Genomic DNA, 22,993 nt, shown 5'->3' on the forward strand with positions numbered 1-22,993 from the left:
TCACCACTACAATGAAGGTCTAGGACTATTCAATAAACACACCTCCATGTCTTGTGTGAATTTCTCCTCCCACTGCAAACCCATGGAAATTACCAGTCTGATTTATGTCCATATAGTTTTGCTTTATCCAGAAGGTCATATAAATAGAACCATACAGTATGTATGTATGTAGCCTTTTGAGTCTGGTTCCTTTCTATGGAGCATAATGCATTTGAGATTTAGCCCTGTTGTCAGATGTGTCAACAGTCTGTTCCTCTTATTGCTCAGAGTAAACATTCCATTGTAAAACACCTCCACTGAGGAACATTTGGGTCATTTTCATTTTTTTTGCTATGGTAAGTAATGCCACTTTAAATATCATCATGAAGTCTTTAATATTTGACATATATTGGAAAATTAGGGTATGGAGAAAAGTTCAAGTTTCCTCAACATTTATCTTTTTGATTGCTAAAGCAAACCCTAAAAGTATTAGAAATAATACTGGTCCTGAATAAGTTAATTTAAAAATGTAACTTGAGATTTGTTTCTCCAATTTGAAAACAAGTCAGTGAAAATGCATATATAATTTAAGCATATGAAATCTGACTTTCTTTGCCATACTGACTTTCTTTGGTGATAAAAAAAAATCTTCAAAATTAATACGTATATTATAAGCCTTACTCTGATATATCAGGGAAATGACTTACATGTGGTACATGTGTAGCCATTTCAAATTCAACCATAATTGGTGTTAGTACTTCTCTGAGCTATTATTTCTCTGAGTTAGATATTTTCTCTGTTAGAATTGGGATAGTTACAAAAAATACGGACCAGTTTGCATTGCAGGCTCTAAAAATTCAGTTTTAATAAAATATTTTTAAATGTCTTGTCTTCATATATTCTTAAATAATCTTACATGTTTAAAACAAGAAAAATAACATTATATTTAAAATGCTTTTCTAGATTATGAAAGGATCCTAAAAATTTTTGTCTTTTCCATTAACAGCTTGGTCATGTATTCCTGTAATAACCAGTCATTATTTTCCTCTAAAAGCTTGTGGGCACTCCCCTGGACACATACCATGGCAGGCCTTTGTTGATTCAGGGTCTGCTCTTAAGTATTTTGCAGTTTAAGACAGAAATAGAAGAGAGACCTAGGTGAATATATAAAACAAATACAGTGTCAGTGAACAAGCATAACTAAATACGCACAATAGAAAAGACATGTTTATGTCAAGGGCAGTCACAGGAGGCTCATCTACAGAAAGTGAAGATGGATGTTTCTATTTTGCTTTCTTTCTGAAAAAGTGGGTGGACTAACTGAGGTATTAAGAATTGCTCACTTGAAACCTATATAATATTATTAACCAACTAGAGGCCTGGTGCCAATAGTTGGTCTTCAGATACATTCTGTCAACAAGGCTGGCTTCTTTCAGCTTCAGAGGTACATTGTGCTAATAATTGGTCTTCAGACATATTCTGTTGCCAACGCCAGCCCAGGGTAGGGACCATGAGGAATTGGGCTCCTTCCTCCCTCCTGTCAGGGTCCAGGGTGTAGGTGAACAGGATTCAGTGCTGTCAGGGCAATGGCAGAAAGCTAACACATGGCTGATTCCATGAGGAATTGGGCTCCCTCTTGTCAGGGTTGGGAGTAGGGGGTGCAACTGAAGGCAGGACAGGTTGTGGGGGGGAGGGCGCTGCAGGAGGTTGAGGGAGCTGATCACCAGGATCCACCCAGTTGGACTCCGCAGTGCACAGGGAGGGTCCCTAAGCCTGGCTGGCAATCAGGGCCTATCAGGGCTTTCCTTCACCCTCTGCTGACAGCTGGCCCTGCCCCCACCCCTCCCATTGCCACTGATTGCCATCAATGTAGCAGCACCCCTCCCTCTGTGGGTGACAGGAGTGGGGTGCAATTGCTTGGCTAGCCTGGCACCAGTGTATGTCATAGCATGCTTGTATGGACAGTAGTTTTGTTGTTCGGCAGTTCGGTCAATTTGCATATTATGCATTTATTATTATTATTATAGATGTCACCCCAATAAATTCAATAAAAAAAGAATTGCTCAAATGAAGGGAAGGAAAAAACTTGCTAGGGTAATGCCTGTAGTATGTTATATACCCTGTTTCCCAAAAAATAAGACAGTGTCTTATATTAATTTTTTCTCCCAAAGTTGCGCTAGGTCTTATTTTCAGGGGATGTCTTATCTTTCCATGCACTAGGTCTTATTTTCGGAGGATGTCTTATTTTCAGGGAAACACGGGTAGGTAAATCCAAAGGCATCTGTTAAAGGCACCCTTTGATTATACAGGGTGTGGCAGCTGTAGGTTCACAGTTCATATGAAAAATCATACAACAATAAATAAATAATAATACAAGAATAACCTTGGTGTTTCATGTATTCACAGCTGTAGACCTACTTTTACCCACCCTGTATGCCTCACACCAGGAATATAGGATACTGTAGCAAGCATGTCCAAAGTCACAGCCCTCTAGACGCGACTTTGACATGCTTGTGAGGAATGCACCTGTGAGCCTTCAGTTTCAAAATATAAAAATCACTAAGTATAGCGTTAGATCACATATTCTTTGTTTTAAATGTGTACAGGAAGAAAATGGATGTATTACTCAGTGACGGCTCAAATAATTAGCACACAATGAATTTTACAAGGTTGTGGTGAGGATGGCTGTACATCTTTGAGAGTATGTGTCCTGTGCATTACCAGTTTATTAGCTCACCAATGGCGACCACAGTGCAGAACACTCCATCAGCGTGTAATGATAATATAAAGAAAGTGAAGCAATAGGTGTAAATGGTAGGATGGTTCACTTGGCATCTTTAACTTGGAACCAGCCAAATAGAATTTGTTTCAATTTATTTAACTGGTATTCTAAAAATTTCCTTTATACGTAATCAATGAATGCATATTTTCCCATGTCCCAAAGTTAGATATTTTCTCTACTGTCAAAAGTAAAGTAAACATACATGATCGCCAATGAAAATTCTTAAACTAATCATTTTACCATTTATTTAGTTGCAACTTAAATAGAACCTGCTTCTTGAATGAGTTTGTGAAGAGGGGAAAAAAAATTCCCACATATAATTACACATATTGTAATTGTTTGCGTGAATCAATATTTCTCCTTTGGTATTTTGTATACAACTTCTTTATCTTCATTGTACCTTCCTCTTCCATTCTATTTTTAATTAAGACTTTATTTTTTAGAACAGTTTTAGTTTCAAAACAAAACTGAGGAGAAGGTACAGAGATTTCCTCTATGCCCCCTTCCCAGTCAAGCACCTCACCTTCCCTGCTTTGATTTTCATTTCCTTCAGAAATACTCCTTCAGTTGATTTGCAGGGGGGGAAAGAGTAAGGTGAAGAGAAAATATAGAACCAGTCACAACAGATGTGATTTCAAAGTTGTCTGTTCTAGTCTTATAACGCAGTACTCCTTTAAAAACTCAAATCTCTGGAAGTCACTTGCTTCAGGCAGGTAGTAGAACTTTCCGGACATTGATATGATTGTTGAATATTTGGTCAGTAGTTCTTATTCTTTTATACAGTTTATTTCAATTGCATATGAAAAAAGTTTCATTATGAATGAAAGTATTAGTGCATAGAAAAGGTACATATTTTTCTCATTTCATTTGCTAATAGAACCAACCCACTTTGGTCCTTGAGTTAGCTAAGTTGATATATCCATGTTTATAAGAGTTCGTGGAAAGGTTGTGTTTGAAATCCCTGCTCTAATCAAGCCATCACTTTGTAGTCCATATCCTCAGTGGCCTTCATTTGGAATGTACATCTCCCAAGGTTACACCTCAGAAGGGGTAATCCTTAGTTTATTAATAATTATTAGCTTGTGCTCTGGGCACTGACAGTGGACTTGGTCACTGCATCACTGTGCTTTTATCCCACCATGAACTGTCATTTGAATTCCAAGATCACTCAAATAAGAATTCAAAATTGGTATTGAACAAGTTTCCAAAGATGGGTAAAAATATACTTTTGAAAAATCTTATAAGCAGTTTTTCTTTCATTTCTGAACTTCCTAGAGACTCAGTTATCATTAAAGTTTGAAAACTTTCAAGTTTTCAAAGCATCTAATAATGGACACAAAGCCCTTAAAATTGTTTTCATTCTAACTAGTAAGAAGATCAAAATGAAAGTTATTTCAGGCTTGCTTGATGGCAAACATACCAAAGGACTCTTGCTCCCTCTACAGAAGGTGCTTCAAAATTGCAGTCTCAAAATACTTTATTTTCATTTTAATGAAATAGATTTGCCATAAGTTCATGATGATTAATGAAAAGTTTTGGCTCCATATATATCTCCACTGTCATACAAACTGGTTGGTTGTCCTAAAGTTGATCAGGATAGGTTTTTGCATTTCTAATTTGACATTTCTCTCTTGCGTCACCAAGGGTTAAACTCCAGTAACAAAAACTGTGAAAACAGAAGGTTTTTGTTTGCTTGGCTTTGTTTAATTTATTTACTTTCATGGATGAATAAAATGTTTGAACATATATTAGGTGATCATCTTAATCATTTTCATTCTTTTTCATTTAGCCAAGGAATTTAAGCCAGAAAAATAATGTACTATATCTCAACAACTTAATTAGTTTTCTCATTATCTACTTCTAATTGTTTTGGTCATTTTTATTTCTTGGTTGTATTTGGAAAAAAAATAATTTAAACTGTGACTTCAAGGAGGAAGATTTCATTTAATTAAAGTAGGATTATTTTTCAACTATAGGTAATATTTACTAAAGACAGAAAGTTTGACCTTTCTATAAGAACCTTTTCATTAATATACTAATATAAAATTTCCATATATATATATATATATATATATATATATATATATATAATCTTAATTTACTGATGTAAGTTAAATTGGAACAAAATGTTAATATTTTAGTAGCTTTGCTTTGAATAATTTTATGCATTTTCTCTTAACAGCTCCAAGATCATTTTATTTGACAGGTTACTAGTTTTTCTTACTGTGCCATTTAAAATTATAAGTATAACATTTTTTTATTTTATTAGTAGAGTCTTAACAAAAGATTGAAAATTCTTTTCTTTGTATTTAGCATAAGAACAGCCTTTCAATTACCTTGTAATTGAAAAATGAATACACGTGACAAAGTATTTTCTTTAATTTGATTATGTCACATCAGACTTGTTCTAAATTATTATGCTTATACTAGACTGGATTTTTTTCTTCCTCTCTGGTAGGTGTACTGGTCCTTTAGCAAATTGTCTTTCAGAAAAGACAAGAGACCCAGTAGAGGAAGATGATGATGAATATAAGATTCCTTCATCTCATCCTGTTTCCCTGAATCCACAGCCATCTCATTGTCATAATGTAAAACCTCCTCTTAGGTAAGAATATGGGCAACTTTTTGATCTCCTCACATCTGCATATACATTATCATTCATGATGTTCATTTTTAAGCAATTAAATCATATCTGTTTATTAAAAATCCTTGCTTTCTTGCTCAAAGCCTCTTCTTCCTATATACTGTTTTCTGAATTTCAGAAAAAAACTAAAAGATACAAATTTTTCAGCAAGTTATTTGACTAATTTAGTTGACTAATAAGTCTAATGGAACATTCTTTTTGCCCCTCTCTCCCTCCCTAAAAACAAATTGTACTCTGGTCAAATTTTGTTGATGGTTACCTATAGTGATTAATTAAATTTTCCATAAGCTAGTTTCAATCCATTTTTATAAGTTCTAAGTACATATTTCATGAAGAAAAGTGTGTGCTTAGAAACTAAGGTATTATGCCAACCATCCTTAGAATTTTTCTTCATGATGTAAAGAGTAGTGTAATTTCTATTCATTTCTCATCTGGATGTGCTACCTCCTTCTATTCAGATCTTGAAGAAAAAGGGGAAAAACCCTAAAACTTTTTCTCTTAACTGCTTTTTATCAGGTACTGTCTATCTTCCTTTTGCTTGGATCAAATAAGAATGTGAGGAATAGTGTTTTTTCTTGCCAGTTATCTATTCTCACTATTCTAGAGACATCCCTGATCTTTGAAGTAGCCCCTTTGAAGTATATGAGTTATTAAAAATGGGTGTTGTGTATTGAAATATTAACTTGTCTTTTTTAATTGAATTAGTAAGCCATAATATATTATTATTTATTCTTTTAAAAGCCTGACATATATGAGGTACTCAAGTGAAATCTCAGCTTCAAAACTTACTTTCTAAGCCTCAGTTTTCTTTGTGTAATAAGGTCTCAGGAGCTGTGCTGGGAACATGAACTAGGGTTCCACTGCTGCTGTGGCCCAGCCTTCTGCCTGCCAGTGTCTCCTGATTGAGAGAGAGGAGAGCCTTGAACACTGCAATCACTTATGCCATCTTTATTTAGTCTGCAGTTTCCATTTGAGGTCTAGTCAGTCAACGGAAAGCATTTTATGTGTGCAGCTTTCCCTTTTCAGATGAGAAATCTAAAAATGTTCTTAATGCCTTTCTCTGAATATTATACTGAGACAGAAAATGCAAAGCTTGGAAAAGAAAGGCAACTGTTCATTATAACCAGAGATCTGTCTTAATGAGTGATCTTGGTTGGAATTATCAACACTATGCCAAGTTATTAACTGGGATTATTAACATTTTGAAGTCCAGGGCTTCATATTTCAAAGCAAGAACCCAAGTATTTCTTGCTAATTGCTGGTGTTTAAGACATTTGCTGCTAAAATAGTATCATTGAGAAGACAACGAAATAACTGAGAGGCAATCTATTGTATCAGGAGAACCAAGTGTCTATTACTCTTAAAAGAGAAAAAAGTTATTCCTTCATGTCAAATACAAATTATTACAATTTTCAATTCCTTTGACTCTTACAAATGTGTAGTAATTTTTAAAAACTGAAATAAGATGAAATATTTCTCTCTACACGGTATCATTATTTTTCATTGCTGGAAAAAGTGAGGGGTATAATTTTAATTCTTTAAATTTTAATTGTCACATCATATTGTATGAGTTATTTGATGGCAGACCTCCCAAATCTAGAATATAAAATTGAATTATGTCCACCATTACCATCTTTGTACTGTTATAGAGAAGTAATAAATGTTGATAATCCCTAAACTTAATTGGAGTGCATTTTTTTATCTAATTTGTTCTTGAAAGCTGATGGATGAGTATTTTCTTATGTCCACAAAACACTCTTTAAGCTTAAATATTTTTTTCTCCTCTGTTCCCCCTTACCCTTTGGAACATCAGAAGAATCAAATTGTCAATATGTGTAAAAAGTTAAACAGTAGATGAATAATTCAATTCCGTTTCAGTAAAAATCCATCGTTATTATGAAAATTCAATACATGCTAACTATTTTTAAATGAAACATTTCTGGCCCCTTGAAGAGAGGTGGCTACCTGAGAGAATGGAAATGAATTACAAATGAAGCACTCTTATAATAACTATTTAAATATCCACCAACTCCTCCATTATGTATGTGATTCTATTTTGCCCCAAGAATTCAGAGTAAATTAGAGAAAAGTAAAATCTAAACTCTGCTTTCTATATAGCTCCTTGTGAGCAGAAGTTAATGAACTTCATTGTTACACAGCTATATTCTGAAGACAACACATGGTCTGGATCGTCTCTTCCTGTTGCTGTCTTCCCATGCCCCAATTTTACCCATTGTGTTCATAGTATGATTTCAACAGAAAAAAACAAATTTTAGTATTATCCTTATAGACACCTAGATCAAAATATTTGTTATATACCCAAGACTTTTGCTAAAGTCATTTTTGTACAGTTGTCAGAACTGCCAATGTCTTGTTTGTGGCAGCAGTGAAATTATACTATAGACTCTAGGTCTTTGAATATGCCTATCAGATTTTTTTAATGACTTTTTTTAATAGGTTGTTTTGTTTTTGTTTTGTTTGTCTGTTTGTTTGTTTGTTTTAGAGAGAGGAGAGGAGAGAGATATGCACATAGATGAGAGAGAAACATCAATCAGTTGCCTCCTGCATGCCTCCTACTGGGGATCAAGCTCACACCGTGGGCATGTGTCCTGACTGGAAATCGATCCATGACCTCCTATTTCATGGTTGGACACTGAACCACTGAGCACACCAGCCAGGCAGACCATTAGAGTTTTAATGCAATTGTGATCATTTAATATTGTTCTCCATCTTTGATGGGCTCTAGTTTGTTATAAAGACAGCTCAAATTACAGGGATAAAAATATAATGTTAAATAACATATTTTTTTGCTTTATTACATTTTTTTTCTTCAAAAACTTGACAATTAGTGAACTCTTTCAAAGCAATATGTTAATTTCAAAGATGTGTTTCAAGTACACTTTTTGTGGCTACTGTAGTTCCTAGTTTCACTTAAAAAAAGGTAATTTGTGTTCAATGAGATATTTATTTTCAAAGATGTGTTTCAAGTACACTTTTTGTGACTACTGTAGTTCTTAGTTTCACTTAAAAAAAGGTAATTTGTGTTCAATGAGATATTTATTTTTAATTTGTACAAATATTTGAGTAAGAGTATCTAAATTTTGAGTAATAATATTACTTGTACTTTTTTCCAGAGAAGCAACTTAATTATATTTATTTTCAAACTTTATTATAAGAGTTGGGTTGCTAGTTCCCATCACCCTCCCAAGTGACTTTTAAATAGAAAGTAATTATCCTTATTATTTTTATCTTCTGATTTCTGCCATAGGTCTTATGATAATGGTCATTGTATATTGAATGGAACACATGGTACATCTTCAGAGATGAAGAAATCAAACATCCCTGAGTTAGGCATATATGTAAAGGGTATGTATAATACATATTCTCTTTGTATTCTACATCTTAATGGTCAGAATTTAAAGGCAAAAGTCCATGGCAATGTTGAATTGAAAATACATTAAGATTTTGTGTTATCCTCTAGGAGATGTTTTTGAGTCAGCCTCTGATCCAGTGCCATTACCACCTGCCAGGCCTCCAACTCGGGACAATCCAAAGCATGGTTCTTCACTCAACAGGACGCCCTCTGATTATGATCTTCTCATCCCTCCATTAGGTTGAAACCTTTTTTAAAAATTTCTAACAAGCCATCCTGCCTCTTCTTTCACTTAGTATCTGAATTATCAGAAATTGGAGTTTCATGTAATGTAGACTCACTAGGTTCTGAACCTGTCTGAATTAGAATGGATTCTTCAGGTGATGCTGCTCTCAAGTTCATTTGACCATTATTCCATTCAGAGAATTGAAGCAATGGTGTCAATAGCTGGCCCTCAGACTTTTATCAAGTTATATCTTCAACTATTAAATCTATGAGAGCATTATTCAGGCACTTGTGTTCTAGTAGATTTGCAGTGGTCATCTGAAATTTTCTTTAAGTACAGTTTTTAATGAATGTGTATTGTTTCTTTCAGCATAAAACGATCCGGTCCCACTTAGTTACATTATGGAAAATTATATATTTTATTGTAGAGAGCTGAGAATAAATTATCACCATTGCAAAGAATTGTAAAAAACAACAACCAAAAAACAACAATAAAACACACACACACACACATCCAATGAATCTAAATTTTTGTTTCAAATTTTAATATGAAGCAGCATACTTTGTGTTCGGTGTGTGCACCTGTGTGGAGACACAGAGTTGTGTATGCATGCTAAAGTTGGCTGCATGTGTTAAGCCCTTAAGCCTAGGTGGGAAGTTTCTTGCCCTATATTTAGAAGAAGTCAACTAGAACCTTCCCACACATTAAGGCTTTATAATAACAGGTCACCTTATGGTAAAATAATGTATGATGAAGGCCCATTTTTAAGCTTCTCTGAATTATTAGACGGCCAGAAATGTGAAGTAAAACTCTTTATTTTTTTCCTTAAACACCATCAACCAGTGTTTCCAATTACACTATTGCGATATCTTTTACTCTCCTGTTCTTTTTTATTTTACAAACCTCTCCTGTCCTTTCAGTAGTTCAGTGCTTTATTCTCACCTACATGAACGACAAGGCTTCTAACTTCTTTACGTGGTATTTTTCTCCCTTATTCTTCCTATTCACTGATGTTTGACCTATTACCCAAGTCTCCAGGATCTAGGTGATCACTGTCCAATAGAACTTCATGCGGTGATGGAAGGGTCTATATATTCACACATTTGACAATGGAATTGAATTTTAGTGAAATTTAAACTAAATAGCTACATGTGCATGGTGACTACTATATTGGGCAGTATAGACAAATGCTCCAACCTATCTTTTTAACCCCACTTTCCTCTGTACGTCTCATGCTTTATTCACACTGTTTGCTCTGTCTAAAAGACACCATCTTCCCATTTGACAAATATTCTTGAGCCACTGCTAGCCCACACCTTCATGTTCTTGGTAACATCTTGCTTAATGCCAATTTCTTCATTCCTCTTCCCTCTTAAAATGAATCTCTCTCTGTGGGACCTATGGAACTTTCATCTTAAATCATTAATGAACTTTTCTTAGATCTCCTTATGGACTCTAAGCTCTTTGGGTAAGATCCTTATGATTTAGATCTTCATGTTACCTATGTGCCAGGCATGGTGCCTGACACGGCTGAAAAAGTATTTGAATGAATCAGATAATTTAACAGATAGCTTAAGGTTGGAATGATAATAGAACTACCTCTGCTATACCTTCACATATTTTAAGTTAGAAAAATATTTTTGATTATTAAAGAAAATACTTTCAGTACTTTTTGCAAAGCAAGCTGCATGAATTGTAAACTATTTTCTTTACATATACCTTTTGGTTTGTCAGTAAATTTAAACGTGTGAGTTTTTGTTACTGGAATATGTAGTTATTTATTTATATACACTGTTTTATTCGCAGAGCATTTGAGATTGCTTATATACTCTGCAACTTAATTTTTTTAAAAGAATCATTATAAGGGAAAATGTGCATAGAATAGTACATGTGGCAGGGGGAAATAGACAAAAGCATTTCACAGTGTTCTGTAGTTGCTAAAACTGGAAAATATGCAAATATGAGTAATTAGCTTTGTGAACACACAAAGTAGTATTTAACTGTTTCTCTTTAGTGATATATCGTATTTTGCGGTTTATGAGAAGACTTTTGAAATGAAAAAAAAGTCAACCGAAAATCGGGGGTTGTCTTATACGCCAAGTATATCCCGAAAAACGTCTCGATATGCCGCTAAATGACTTTTCCAACTCGATCCCACACCAATCACTGCAAGGCTGCTTGGACCGCCTCTCTAATTCAGCCAATCCAAGCAGGCTTTTTATGCATGCAAATTATACATGTTCTGTACCCGAAGCTATAATGTGTTCTACAATAGTAAAAAGCCTGCTCAGATTGGCCAGAGTCAGAGAGGCGGTCTATTAAAAAAAGAACTGGTGTTGCCTCGGAAGTGGGGGATAGTCTTATACAGCGAATATAGGCCTAAACCTATGTTTTAACTGTAAAATTAGGGGTCGTCTTATATGCCGGAAAACATGGTATTGTAATAGAAAAATATATTTTTCTCCAGTAGGTGGCCATTTGCGGTAAATTTTGATAATAAAATATATGGAGCATTAGCTTCAATAACTTACAACCTTGTAGGATAAAGTTTAAAAGATAATCTATTATGTGACATTAAATTTTTGTGCATAGTGTGATTTTCTAATTAGAGGCTGTTACACAAAAAGTTCTGTTTTGATGGTGTGACATAATTTTTAGTTCGAAATTCTAGTGTCTTAATAATTTAAAGCTCACAGGTGAATAGTAAGCTGTTTCATAACCTGCAGTACTGCTTTTTAATAGAAAGAATAGGAAAAGTTTGCACATACATGTGTGTATGTGTGTGTGGTTTACTGCTTCCATAGTCCACAAAATATTTAACTCCCATTATCAAAGTTGGTGAACAGCTGGATAAACACTGCAAGTGAAGTTCTTTATAAGCAACAAGAGAAAATCAATAATTACTTTGGCCTTATACTGTGTTTTGACTAATGAAGTTCTGCTGTTGATACTGATCTTTCTTTAAATGCAGGTGAAGGTGCTTTTGATGCTCTCCCCCCTTCCCTCCCACCTCCTCCACCTCCTGCAAGGCATAGTCTCATCGAACATTCAAAACCTCCTGGCTCCAGTAGCCGGCCATCCTCAGGACAAGACCTTTTCCTTCTTCCTTCAGGTAGGAGAGAAACTTTTCACTTAAAACAAAAATATTTCTTAGGTCATACTGTCAAATGAGTAATTCATTGGTTTCTATCTCCTTGGCAAAAAAAAAAAAAAAAAAAAACCTGAAAGGGAAAATAGCAGTTGGATAGGTTTGTTTGTCAACTGGTTGGTCTAAGTGCAAAGGATTACAAAAATGGCAAAAGCAATAGGAAGAATAGAAGGTGGAAATGGTGCTGTAGACATTATCCCAGTCCAGATGTGTCACCAAGGCATCCCTGAGAACCAGAGGGCTCCATGATTGGGCTAATCATAATGATGGGGACAAAATTTAGACTTTGTCTCTGATTCTGAGTGCAGTAATTTTTTTAGTAGGTTTTAAAAATGTTACTACATATAATTTCATTCAAAAACATATTTTGGTAAATTACGTTGTTATAACAGTGATACGTTTTTCTGAATTACCTTCATTTTATTGTTTTGTTATTGTTTTTACTTTTAAGTAATCATTAGTAACAGTACTGAAAAGTATTCATGGGGACTTGACTGTGACCTTTATAAAGTGGTTTCATGATGTGGCTACCAAGGGAGCTTATGCTATGGAGCTGACAAGTCAATCAGTTTTTTTGACTCTAGGAAGTTTTTAGATTACTGCTTCGATTTCATAGTAGATATCAGTCTGCATAGATTTTCTGTCTTCTTGATTCTGTCTTAGAGGATTAAGAATTTGGTTCTTCCAGGTTGCCCATTTTCTTGGACTATGATTGTTTGTAGTATCCTAGCCTATATAATAAAAGCCTAATATGCTAAGTGTCCAGTCATCCAGTGAGCCGTTCAAACAATCAAAGCATAATATGCTAATGATATGCTAAGGCCACTCAACTGCTTGCTGATGTGCACTGATCACCAGAAGGCAGACACTTCGATTGGTAGGTTAGCTTACTACTGGGGTCCGGCTGATTAGGACTGAGCAAGATGGGCTAAACATGCCCTGGAGCCCTCCCACAGTCCCTCCCTGGTTGGCCAACCAATGATATCCTCAGTTTGGCCTGCATCCTCTGGCAATCCAGAACCCCTTGAAGGATGTCCGGAGAGCCAGTTTAGGCCTGAACCTGCAGGCCAGGCTGAGGGACCCCCACTGGTGCATGAATTAATGCACTGGGCCTCTAGTTTTCTTATATCATTTGTATTTCCGTGGTGTCTGTTGTCACCTCTCCTCTTTCAATTCTTTTTTTCTTAGTCTGGTTAAAGTTTTATCGATTTTATTAGTCTTTTCAAAGAACCTCTTTATATTGTCTTTTTAGACTCTATCTCTATTGTTTCCACTCTGATCTTTGTTATTTCCTTCCTTCTCTTTTTGGGCTTTGTTTGCTCATCTTTTTTAGTTCCTTTAATGTTAGATTGTTTATTTGAGATTGATCATGTTTCTTGAGGTAGGCCTGTATTGCTATATATCTCCTTCTTAGAACTTCTTTGGCTCTGTTGGATGGATTTTGGGGTCATTGTGTTTTCATTTTTATTTGTCTCCAGATGTTTTGATTTTTTCCTTGATTTCACTGTTAAGTAGTATGCTAAGTTATATGTTAGAATTCATTGTTTAGTAGCATGTTATTCATTTTCCGCATTTTTTGTGTTTTTTCAGTTTTCTTCTTGTAATTGATTTCTACTTTCATACCACTGTGATAGAAGATGCTTCATTGGACTTCAGTCTTTTTCAGTTTATTGAGATTTATTTTGTGGCCTACTATTTTATCTATCCTGGAAAATGTTCTACATGCACTTAAAAAGAATGTACATTCTTATACTTTTGGGAAAGTGTCCTAAAAATATCAACTTAGTCCTCTGGTATGAAGTGTCATGTAAGGCAACTATTTCCTTGTAGGTTTTCTGTCTGGATGATCTATCCATTGATATCAATGGGATGTTAAAGTTTTTTATTATTACTGCTGTTGATCTTTTATGTCCTTTAAATACTTAATATATTTAGATGCAACTGTGTTACATGTGTAGATGTTCACAAGAGTTATACTTTCTTGTTGAACTGATCCCTTTATCAATATGGAATGTTCTTTTTTCCCCTCGTTACAGCCCTTGTTTTAAAGTTTATTTTGTCTGATATATTATAGTTATTGCTACCCCAGCTTTGTTTTGTTTCCAATTGAATGCAATATCTCTTTCATCCCTTTACTTTTAGCCTTTCAATCTGAAGTGGGTCCCTTGTAGGCAATATATGTATGGGTCTTGTTATATTATCCATTCACCTATGCTAGGTCTTTTGATTGGAGTATTTGTACTTCTTTTGTGCATGTGTTTATGTGAATCCCTTAATTTATTGTTGTAATAACACATAATCTTCTAAATTTTGTCTTTAACTAGTTAACTGTCATGCATCCAAAATGGAAACCATCCCCACATGCCACATATTTTGAATTGAATTGTGCCTATAGATTCTTATGGCATACAAAGGGTTAATGCTTGTATAAGCTTTATAGTTGGATGATCCATAGTGTTTCCTAGATATTTGCCTTTGTCAATGAGATCTTTTTTTTTTCTTTCCTGTACTTTCTTATTTGTATTTTTTATCCTTTCAAATTAATGAAGTCACTTAACATTTCTTATAACACTAACACTGAGTTAGTGGAGATGAACTCCTTTAGTTTTTTTCTTGTCTGGGAAACTCTTTGTTGCTCCTTTGATTCTAAATGAAAGCTTTTCTGTGTAGAGCAATCTTGTTTGTAGTTCCTTGCTTTTCATCATTTTGAATATTTCATGCCATTCCCTTCTGGCCTGCAAAGTTTCTGTTGAAAAACAGCTGATTGCCTAATAGAGCTCCCTTTACATAACTAACTGCTTGAGGTTTTTTCTGTTTCTTTAACCTTTGGGAGTTTAACTATGTGTCCTAGTGTGGGCCTCTTTGGGTTCATCTGTTTGGGGCTCTCTATACTTCCTAGAACTGTACATCTGTTTCCATTGTTAGATTAGGGAAGATTTTGGTTGTTATTTATTCAAATAGCAGTAAATCCCTTGCTCTTTCTCTTGTAGTACCTTTGATGCAAATGTTGTTACAACTGATGTTGTCCCAGAAGTTGCTTAAACTACCCTTGCTTTTTAAAATTCTTTTTTCTTTTGCTGTTCTAATTGGGTGGTTTTAACGCCCTTGTCTTCCAGATAGCAGACTAGATCCTCTGCTTCATCTGATCTATTGCTGAATCCAGCTAATTTCATTTCAATTATTGCATTCTTCATTTTTGACTCTTTTTTGTTTTGTTTTCTATCACATTTTTACCATTCCTACCTCACTGTTGATGTTCTTACTGAGTTCATCTACTCCTCCCCTACATTTATTGAGCATCCATATAACCATTGTTTTGAACTCTGCATCTGGAAGATTGCTTGTCCATTTCATTTAGTTCATTTTCTCGTTCTTTTGAGACATGTTTCTTTGAGTCCTCATTTTGGCTGACTCCCTGTGTTTGTTTCTATGTATTAGGATATGCTCCTATTGTTTTTTTTAGAGAGAGGAAAGGAGTGAAAGAAACATCGATGTGAGAAACATCAAGAGTAAAAAGAGAAGCATCACTGTAAGAGTTAAACATCAATCATTTGCCTCTAATACATGCCCCAGCCCACTACCTTTTTGGTATATGGGATGACAGTGCTCCAACCTAGCCACCCGACCAGGGCTTGGTTATTGCTTTCATGTCGGTGGGTAGTTTGACCTTCAGGCTGACTGGGTCTGAGAGCTGGCTGTGACTATTAAGAACAAGCTGTTTTGCAAGGGCTGACCCCACAGATGAGAGGTCTCTTTAGTGGGACTCTAATGCCAGCCAAGTCTGCCCTTTGGGTTTGTCATTTGTAAAGCTGGTTGGTGGGGCTCTGATATGGCACCAGGTGTGTACTGTTCTGGAGCCTCTTGGGTGGGACTATAGTGCAGGTCAGGTTTACCTACTGCTTGTTCCTGGCTCGGGGTTATCTGGTAAGAGCTACAAAGTGAGCAATCTATGGTTGGTTTCCACTTGTGCTGGGCTTGGAGGTTCCTGAGAGAGGCTATTTTACAAACTAAGGCTGGCAGCCATTAGTGTTGGGCCTGGAACCCTTTGATGGGCACCAGGATGATGGTTGAAGCCAGCTGCCACTTGTGCCATGTTTGAGGCTATATTCCAAGTCAAGACTGGCCACTGCTTATATCAGACCTGGGGCTACCTAATGAGAGTTACTAGGTGTACCAGTTAACAATGTGGATTTTGTAATCAAAGTAAACACTAATTCCAAAAGAAATATCAAAAGTGCTTTCTTCAAAGTACAGTCAGTCCTCAGGTTATGTTGGACTCGACATACGTAGCCATCTCCCATCCTATTTAATGAAGAGGTAATAGGTAAATTGACTGTCACTCCAACTCAAAAGATGGCTGCCCCCATGTGGACACAAGATGGCCACCACAAGATGTCGGCAGGGGAGGGCAGTTGTGGGCGACAGGCCAGCAGGGGAGGGCTGTTGTGGGGGACCAGGCCTGAAGGGAAGGGCAGTTGGGGTCGACCAGACTGGCAAAGGAGGGCAGTTAGAGGTGAACGGGCTGGCAGGGGAGGACAGTTAGGGGGTGATCAGGCTGGCAGGCAGAAGTGGTTAGGGCAGTGGTAGGCAAAATGCCACTCACGAGCCACAAACAGCTCTTTGGGCCCTTGGGTGTGGCTCTTTCACAAAATACCATGTGCAGGCACACACATACAGTGTGATTCAAACTTTGTTGGTCCATGCACTGAAGTTGGTTTTTGGCCTGGGTGAATCTATTTTGAAGAAATGGTTCTAACACCGATCCACACTCAAAGGGCCAAAGAGCCGCATGTGACTCACGAGCCGTGGTTTGCCGACTACAGGGTTAGGGGTGATCAGGCTGGCAGGCATAAGTGGTGAGGGGCAATCAGGCAGGCAGGCAAGTGGTTGGGAGCTAGCAGTCCTGACTAAATGGGTAGTCAGACATCCCTTGAGGGGTCCCAGACTGGAGAGGGTGCAGGTTGGGCTGAGGAACACACACACACACACACATACACAGTGCATGAATTTTGTGTGCCAGGCCTCTATTTATAAAAATAAAAAAGTTTCATAATTTCAATTTATGTACTTTGTTTTTTATTATTTATTTACCACAAGCAAATGTCAGGAATTGTTATTTTTCTTTTAATTTTTTTTTACTGTTTTACTTCATTACTGCTGTGTATGTCCTCCATGTGAATGACATAGTTGGGTTTCTACTTACACTGAAAATCGCATTAAATCGCATCATAGGAACGGATCTCCATTGTAACCTGACAACCTACTGTAATGTCCATCGGTATCTACACATTTCCCCATCTTTTAGGTATTTTGTGGATACCATCCCAATAGAACTTTTCTTGTTTTGAGACATATCATTCAGAGACACAATTTTCTACTTCTGAAGTAGAAATTTTGAAGTGCTGCTCAGAAAGTGCATGTGCCATCAATCAGAACAAGTGGTAATCTGAAGGAGCAATGTCTGGTGAATGCAGTGGGTGGATTAGTACTTCCCAGGAAAAATCTTTTAACATGTCTAACTAGTTTTGAAGAGTGTGATGCTGCATAATCATGAAGCAAAATTATTTTGCTGTGTCTTCTGGCACATTGTTGTAGTTTCATGATCAAAGCATAGTTCAAATTGATTATTTGTTGCTGGTAGAGTTCAGTATTAATGGTTTCACCTGGTTTTAGAAGCTCATAATACACCACACCTTCCTAATCCCACCAAAAGTAGAACATTGTCTTCTTCCTGAAGTAATTTGGCCTTGCAGTCAATGTTGATGGTGGTTGACATGATCAACCCTTGATTTTATGCATTTGGGATTCTCAAAAATAAATCCACTTTTTATCACCAGTTACAATTCAATGCAAAAAAGACTTTCTTTCCTGCCATTGAAGCAACATTTTACTGATGATTTCAGTTTTCCATTTGTCTTTCAGAAATTTGATGTGGCTCCCATTTTCCTTCCTTTAAAATCTTTCCCATTGCTTGTGAATGATCAGAAATTGTTTGCTGATTAACGTTTAATCTTTCTGCAAGTTGTTCTTGAGTTTGACACGCATCTTCATCCAATAATGCTTGTAATTGTTGGTCTTCAAAATTTTATGGTCGACTTGGATTTCTTTATCTTTCACATCAAAATAATCACTTTTAGTGTTTAAATCATCATTCACACGCATTTTGAGGTAGAGCATGTTCATCATAAACTTTCTGAAATATACTATAACTTTCAGCAGCACTTCTCTTCAAAATAATGAATTAAAACTTCCCGCAAATGCTCTTTTTGGGGCACGAAATTCAACATTTTTAAGTGTAAAAATATCTATGTTAACATCTTCAGAAAATTTGACATGAAGTTTTGAGGCTTGCTGTCAATACAACAAAATAGCATACATTATCAACCTATGTGTAACTTCATCTATTTAAAAAAATCTGCATTATTAACTGGTACACCTAGTACATTGCCAAGTTAAGATTGATCACTGATCATGCCTATCTTAACATAGAAAAACACACAAAGACCAGATACTTACTGCTTTTTTAAAGTTTTGTGGACATTTGGGGGGTTTTAGGAAAGTCTGCAGCATGAGCCAAGTCAGGCTGCTTGTGTGGAGGATCCACTGGAAAAGGTTCAAGTGAACATGCTGGTAGGATGAGGCATAATCTCAGGAAATCATCAGGGTAGGACATAGAGTGTTAGCCAGGTTAATAGAGATCCCAGATTCAGCACCCACTTGAGCCAGAATGTCTGGATTGGGAGAGCCCTCAACAAAAATACAATAGCACCTGCTAACGCTTCAACCCTGGAGGGAGATGTCTCTACCCCTGCCTACCCAGCCGTAGCCAGTCAATACAGTTTCTCCCCATATGTCCCTGGTTTTGAGATGCTGCCTCTGCGTAGGAGCCCAGAGTGAGTGAGTTTGTAAGCGAGTTTGTGCCCTTTAAGACCTACAGCACCTAGTTCTCCAGCTGCCTTCCCTCTCACTTAGATGCAGTCCTTGCTGGTTTTTATAGCCAGATGTTATGAAGACTCCTCTTCCTGGCACTGGAGTGCTGGCTTGGAGACCCCTTGCTCCTTAGGGAACACCTCTTCAGTCGAGATAAGCCTCCTAATTCTTAATTGCCAGAGCGGGGATGTGGGATCTGCCTGTTTCATATCTCCACCTTGCATACTAGGCTCTACATGGCTCCTTTATATTCTTAGTTATAGGACTTCTGCTCAGCGAGATTTCAAGTGGTTCTCAGAGATGGTTGTTGTATATGTCAGTTTGATGTGGTTGTGGTAGGAGTTGAGCACAGTGTTTGCCTACTCTGCCATCTTTACCAAAAGTCTTTCCCATTTCTTTTACAATTAGCAAACCTTTTCTTTCTAGTCTTCCCTTAGATTTTTTTATTAAATAACTTTTAAAATGGTATTAAGCTTTAAATTTAGCATTACCTATTATAAATCATAGGCATTAGAATTTTGCTTTTCAAAATAGTTAATACTGTCATGTTTATTCTCATTTCTTAAATATTTACTATTCTAGGGGCCCAGTGCATGAATTCATGCAGCTTGAAAGGAACTGTGGTCGTGTGGCTGTGGTAGGCCTCGGCCCATCCTCCATGCCACCACCCTGCCCCTCCCACCGCAGGCCCAATCCCCTGTCTGCAGGCAGTTCCACCCCCACCCCCACTCCCACATGTTGATGGCACAGAGCAATTGGGGCCGACTCTGTCAGTGGGTACAAGCAGTGGCTGCTGCCCTGATTGCACCTCAGGAGCAGGAGGAGGTGGAGAAACCTTCAGGGGTGATCAGGGCTTGCAGCCGCCGCTCACACCTACTGACAGTGCCAGCAGTGGCTGCAAGTGCTGTGCAGGACTGTGGAGCATGAGAGCAAATTATTTTCAGTAACCACTAGAAGTGTGCTCCCCAATGACAATGACCGGCACGTTGGTCTGGCACCCCCACTCACCTGCACCACCATCCTGTCACCCGCTATGTTCTGCGTGCACCCCCTGGTGATCAGCACACATCAGAGTGACCGATTTTTCCACCCTTTGGTCTATTTGCATATTAGGGTTTTTATATATAGACTAGAGGCCTGGTGCATGAAATTCACCTGAAATTCACATGAAGAATTACTAGACCTGGCTGGTGATCAGAGCCTTCTGGCTGCTGGCCAGGTTCTCCCTTCATTCTGCACTGCCCCCTGCTGGTCAGCACACATTGATAGAACTCCTGGTCTCCAGATAGAAAGCCTGTGGGGACACATTGCATATTAGCTTTTTATATATAAAGATAATGGTACATTGGCTGTGATATTTTCCATTTGTATGTTTTAATCCTAAGTGTGGATATAAAATTATACTGAAATTAGTTTTTAAAGAATTACTTTTTAAAACATTATTGTTTTTCAATTTCTCCTTATCAGAAGACAGTTATTTATGTATCTCCAGTAATAGTGTGTTTTGTTTTGTTTTTTCCATTAAAGCACCAATACTAACTTCACAACTTGCTATAAAAGCATGACAGAACATGGCAGCAATTCAGACTAAACCATATTTATATTATTTATGGTATTACTATCTAGTAACATTTTAAGTGAAATAGTTTAACAGAACAACATAACAACTGTATATTTTGTAGTCTATTTATGACACTATGTGTTTAGAATATAATGTTTAGTCTTCAATAAGTAGATGATTGAAAAAAGCATATCTGTCAATCCCATAAATTACCCTTAAGGAAATAAAAAAGTATATGTATTATAAAAGATAATCTTTCCTCTAACCTTAAAGTAAATTTTATTAAATAAATCTAAATTCTTAAAAAATTTCTAAATTTGTTCAAAAATTACTATATTTTGTTCCTTTGGTTACTCTTTCTCATCAAGATTAACATTTAACATTTGTTTCATAGAATTTGATTTATCTTACTAAAACTTTTTGGCAAAATTAATGAGGCTGAACAACTGGCTCTTCAAATACTAAAAGCTCAAATTCTAAGACTCATTTTAATTTTGAAATTAATAAAAGCAACTTAAGTAGCCTTGCTTAGGCCAAAATGTCTCCAGTAAAGCTGAGGATAATTATTGTACTCGAGTAGGAAAAAAATAACTAATGACTTCAAGTCTTGCCTATGTTATTTACAAAAATCAATATAAATCAGCATGAATTACCTTCTTAAGTAACCAAACTCTTACATATTCTTAATGAAAAACTCAAATAGAAGTTAAAACAATGAAATATAATTAAGTCTTTAATATTTACAATTTTAGCCTTATCAGCAATTCAAATTTCATGGATTTGTCAGTGAAATTCATGAGTTTGATTTTGAATTTCTAAAAAATCAATCTGTGTTTACCTTTTGTAGTTAAAAGTATGAAGTCCAGGCTAGGCAGTGTTCTTGGTACAGAGAGAAAATTTAGGAGAGAAAATTCAAACAGGATGAATAAGATAAGGTTCCTGACCTCCAAGAACTGTGATAGCACCTTTGGAGATTTGGCAGACATAAAAGTGAGTGAGATGAGAGAGGAAAACAGAAGTTTTCATGATGGAAGTAGTGGCTAAATAAGTTATCAGTGACCCAAAACAATCACTTTTATGCCTTTAAACCCAGGAACTACTAATTTTAAACCAATTAAGTTTATGGGCCTAATACTTTGATATAGTAGCATTGACAAAAGTCTCTTTCTACCTTTAGTTCCAGTTAATAAGTAGTATTAGAAGTAGTAAGTTTTTATTTGTCTACAATATATTTTTTTCACTATTTTCAGATGTTCCTTTTTTTGACTGCCAAAGTAGTAAAAAAAAAAAAAAAAATCACATCTTTTGACAAATTTATTATTCATTGAGCCAATTAACAACAGTGATTTTTAACATAGGATGCCTATAATGTTATTTTTAAAAGCACCATATGTGTACAGGGGATTTCAGATTCATAAATTAATTTAGTCCTCACAAGTCACAAATATAATGTCCATTTTACAGACTACCTATTAAGAATGATTAACTGATTTCAGATAGAGCAAAATTCAGAATCCTTTTTTACAACTATTACAACAGTTTCTGTAACTTATTCATTGTACATGAAAGATTGGAACAGAAAATAAAAATTAGAAACAGCTGCATCAACAATTCTACAATTAAATAATATCTGAAAATAAAAATATAAAATCGGGTTACCTTTTTTATCTAGTAATAAATGGGAAAACATTTTGAGTGACAAATAGAAAATATGCTGCCAGATTAAAAATTATTATCGGTCATGAAATTAGTTTTGTAATTTATTTTCAAAAACTAAAATCTCTAGAATTTTTTCTTTAATCAACCAGAAGAGACATTCTAACTTTAAAAATTATCTTTAATTTTTAAGATCCCTTTTTTGATCCAGCAAGTGGCCAAGTTCCTTTGCCTCCTGCTAGGAGATTGCCAGGTGAAAATGTCAAATCCAACAGAACATCCCAGGATTACGATCAGCTTCCGTCCTCTTCAGGTGAGTTGGCTGATAATAGTAATAATGCCTTCGTTTATTCAGTGCTCTTTGGAGTACCTTACCTTTTTAATTCATTTACAGTTCAGTGAGCACTGCCAGCCTAAGAAAGTATTTTTATCACCTTTGTAAGTTATTTATAAAGCTTGTATTATGAGAGGATTGCCTACAAAATTACTTTATGGAAAAAGAAAAATCACTGTTCTGTTATCTTTGATTAGTCAGTAAAATGTGTTCTCTGATGCATATCTATTCATTCTCTAATTTTTGTTCTGCCTTACCAGATATCTGAAAAAGGAAAATCTCTCTATACATTATAATCAACATTCTCTCATTTCTCCATTTAAGGAAGAAATCTCTTTAGAATTAATACTAGCACAAAGC

The 22,993-nt window shown here is 36.0% G+C and overlaps 1 protein-coding gene across 7 annotated transcripts in view; it reads left to right on the forward strand.

Moving 5' to 3' along the window:
• The window catches only part of CBLB (Cbl proto-oncogene B), a 212,556-nt gene that overhangs the window by 178,477 nt on the left and 11,086 nt on the right, over positions 1-22,993 (forward strand). For 5 of the 7 annotated variants that reach the window (XM_036448716.2, XM_045584017.1, XM_036448717.2 and 2 more), the window contains 5 exons: positions 5,220-5,366; positions 8,674-8,771; positions 8,887-9,018; positions 11,976-12,116; positions 22,493-22,612. In XM_036448716.2, the coding sequence (XP_036304609.1) occupies positions 5,220-5,366; positions 8,674-8,771; positions 8,887-9,018; positions 11,976-12,116; positions 22,493-22,612 (638 nt within the window). Of the gene's footprint in view, positions 1-5,219; positions 5,367-8,673; positions 8,772-8,886; positions 9,019-11,975; positions 12,117-14,476; positions 14,616-22,492; positions 22,613-22,993 lie in introns of those variants that run through there. The other 2 variants (XM_036448719.2, XM_036448718.2) reach the window with 2 other exon arrangements.

This window comes from Pipistrellus kuhlii, unplaced genomic scaffold (assembly GCF_014108245.1).
Source record: "Pipistrellus kuhlii isolate mPipKuh1 unplaced genomic scaffold, mPipKuh1.p scaffold_m20_p_2, whole genome shotgun sequence".
Classification (NCBI taxonomy): Eukaryota; Metazoa; Chordata; class Mammalia; order Chiroptera; family Vespertilionidae; genus Pipistrellus; species Pipistrellus kuhlii.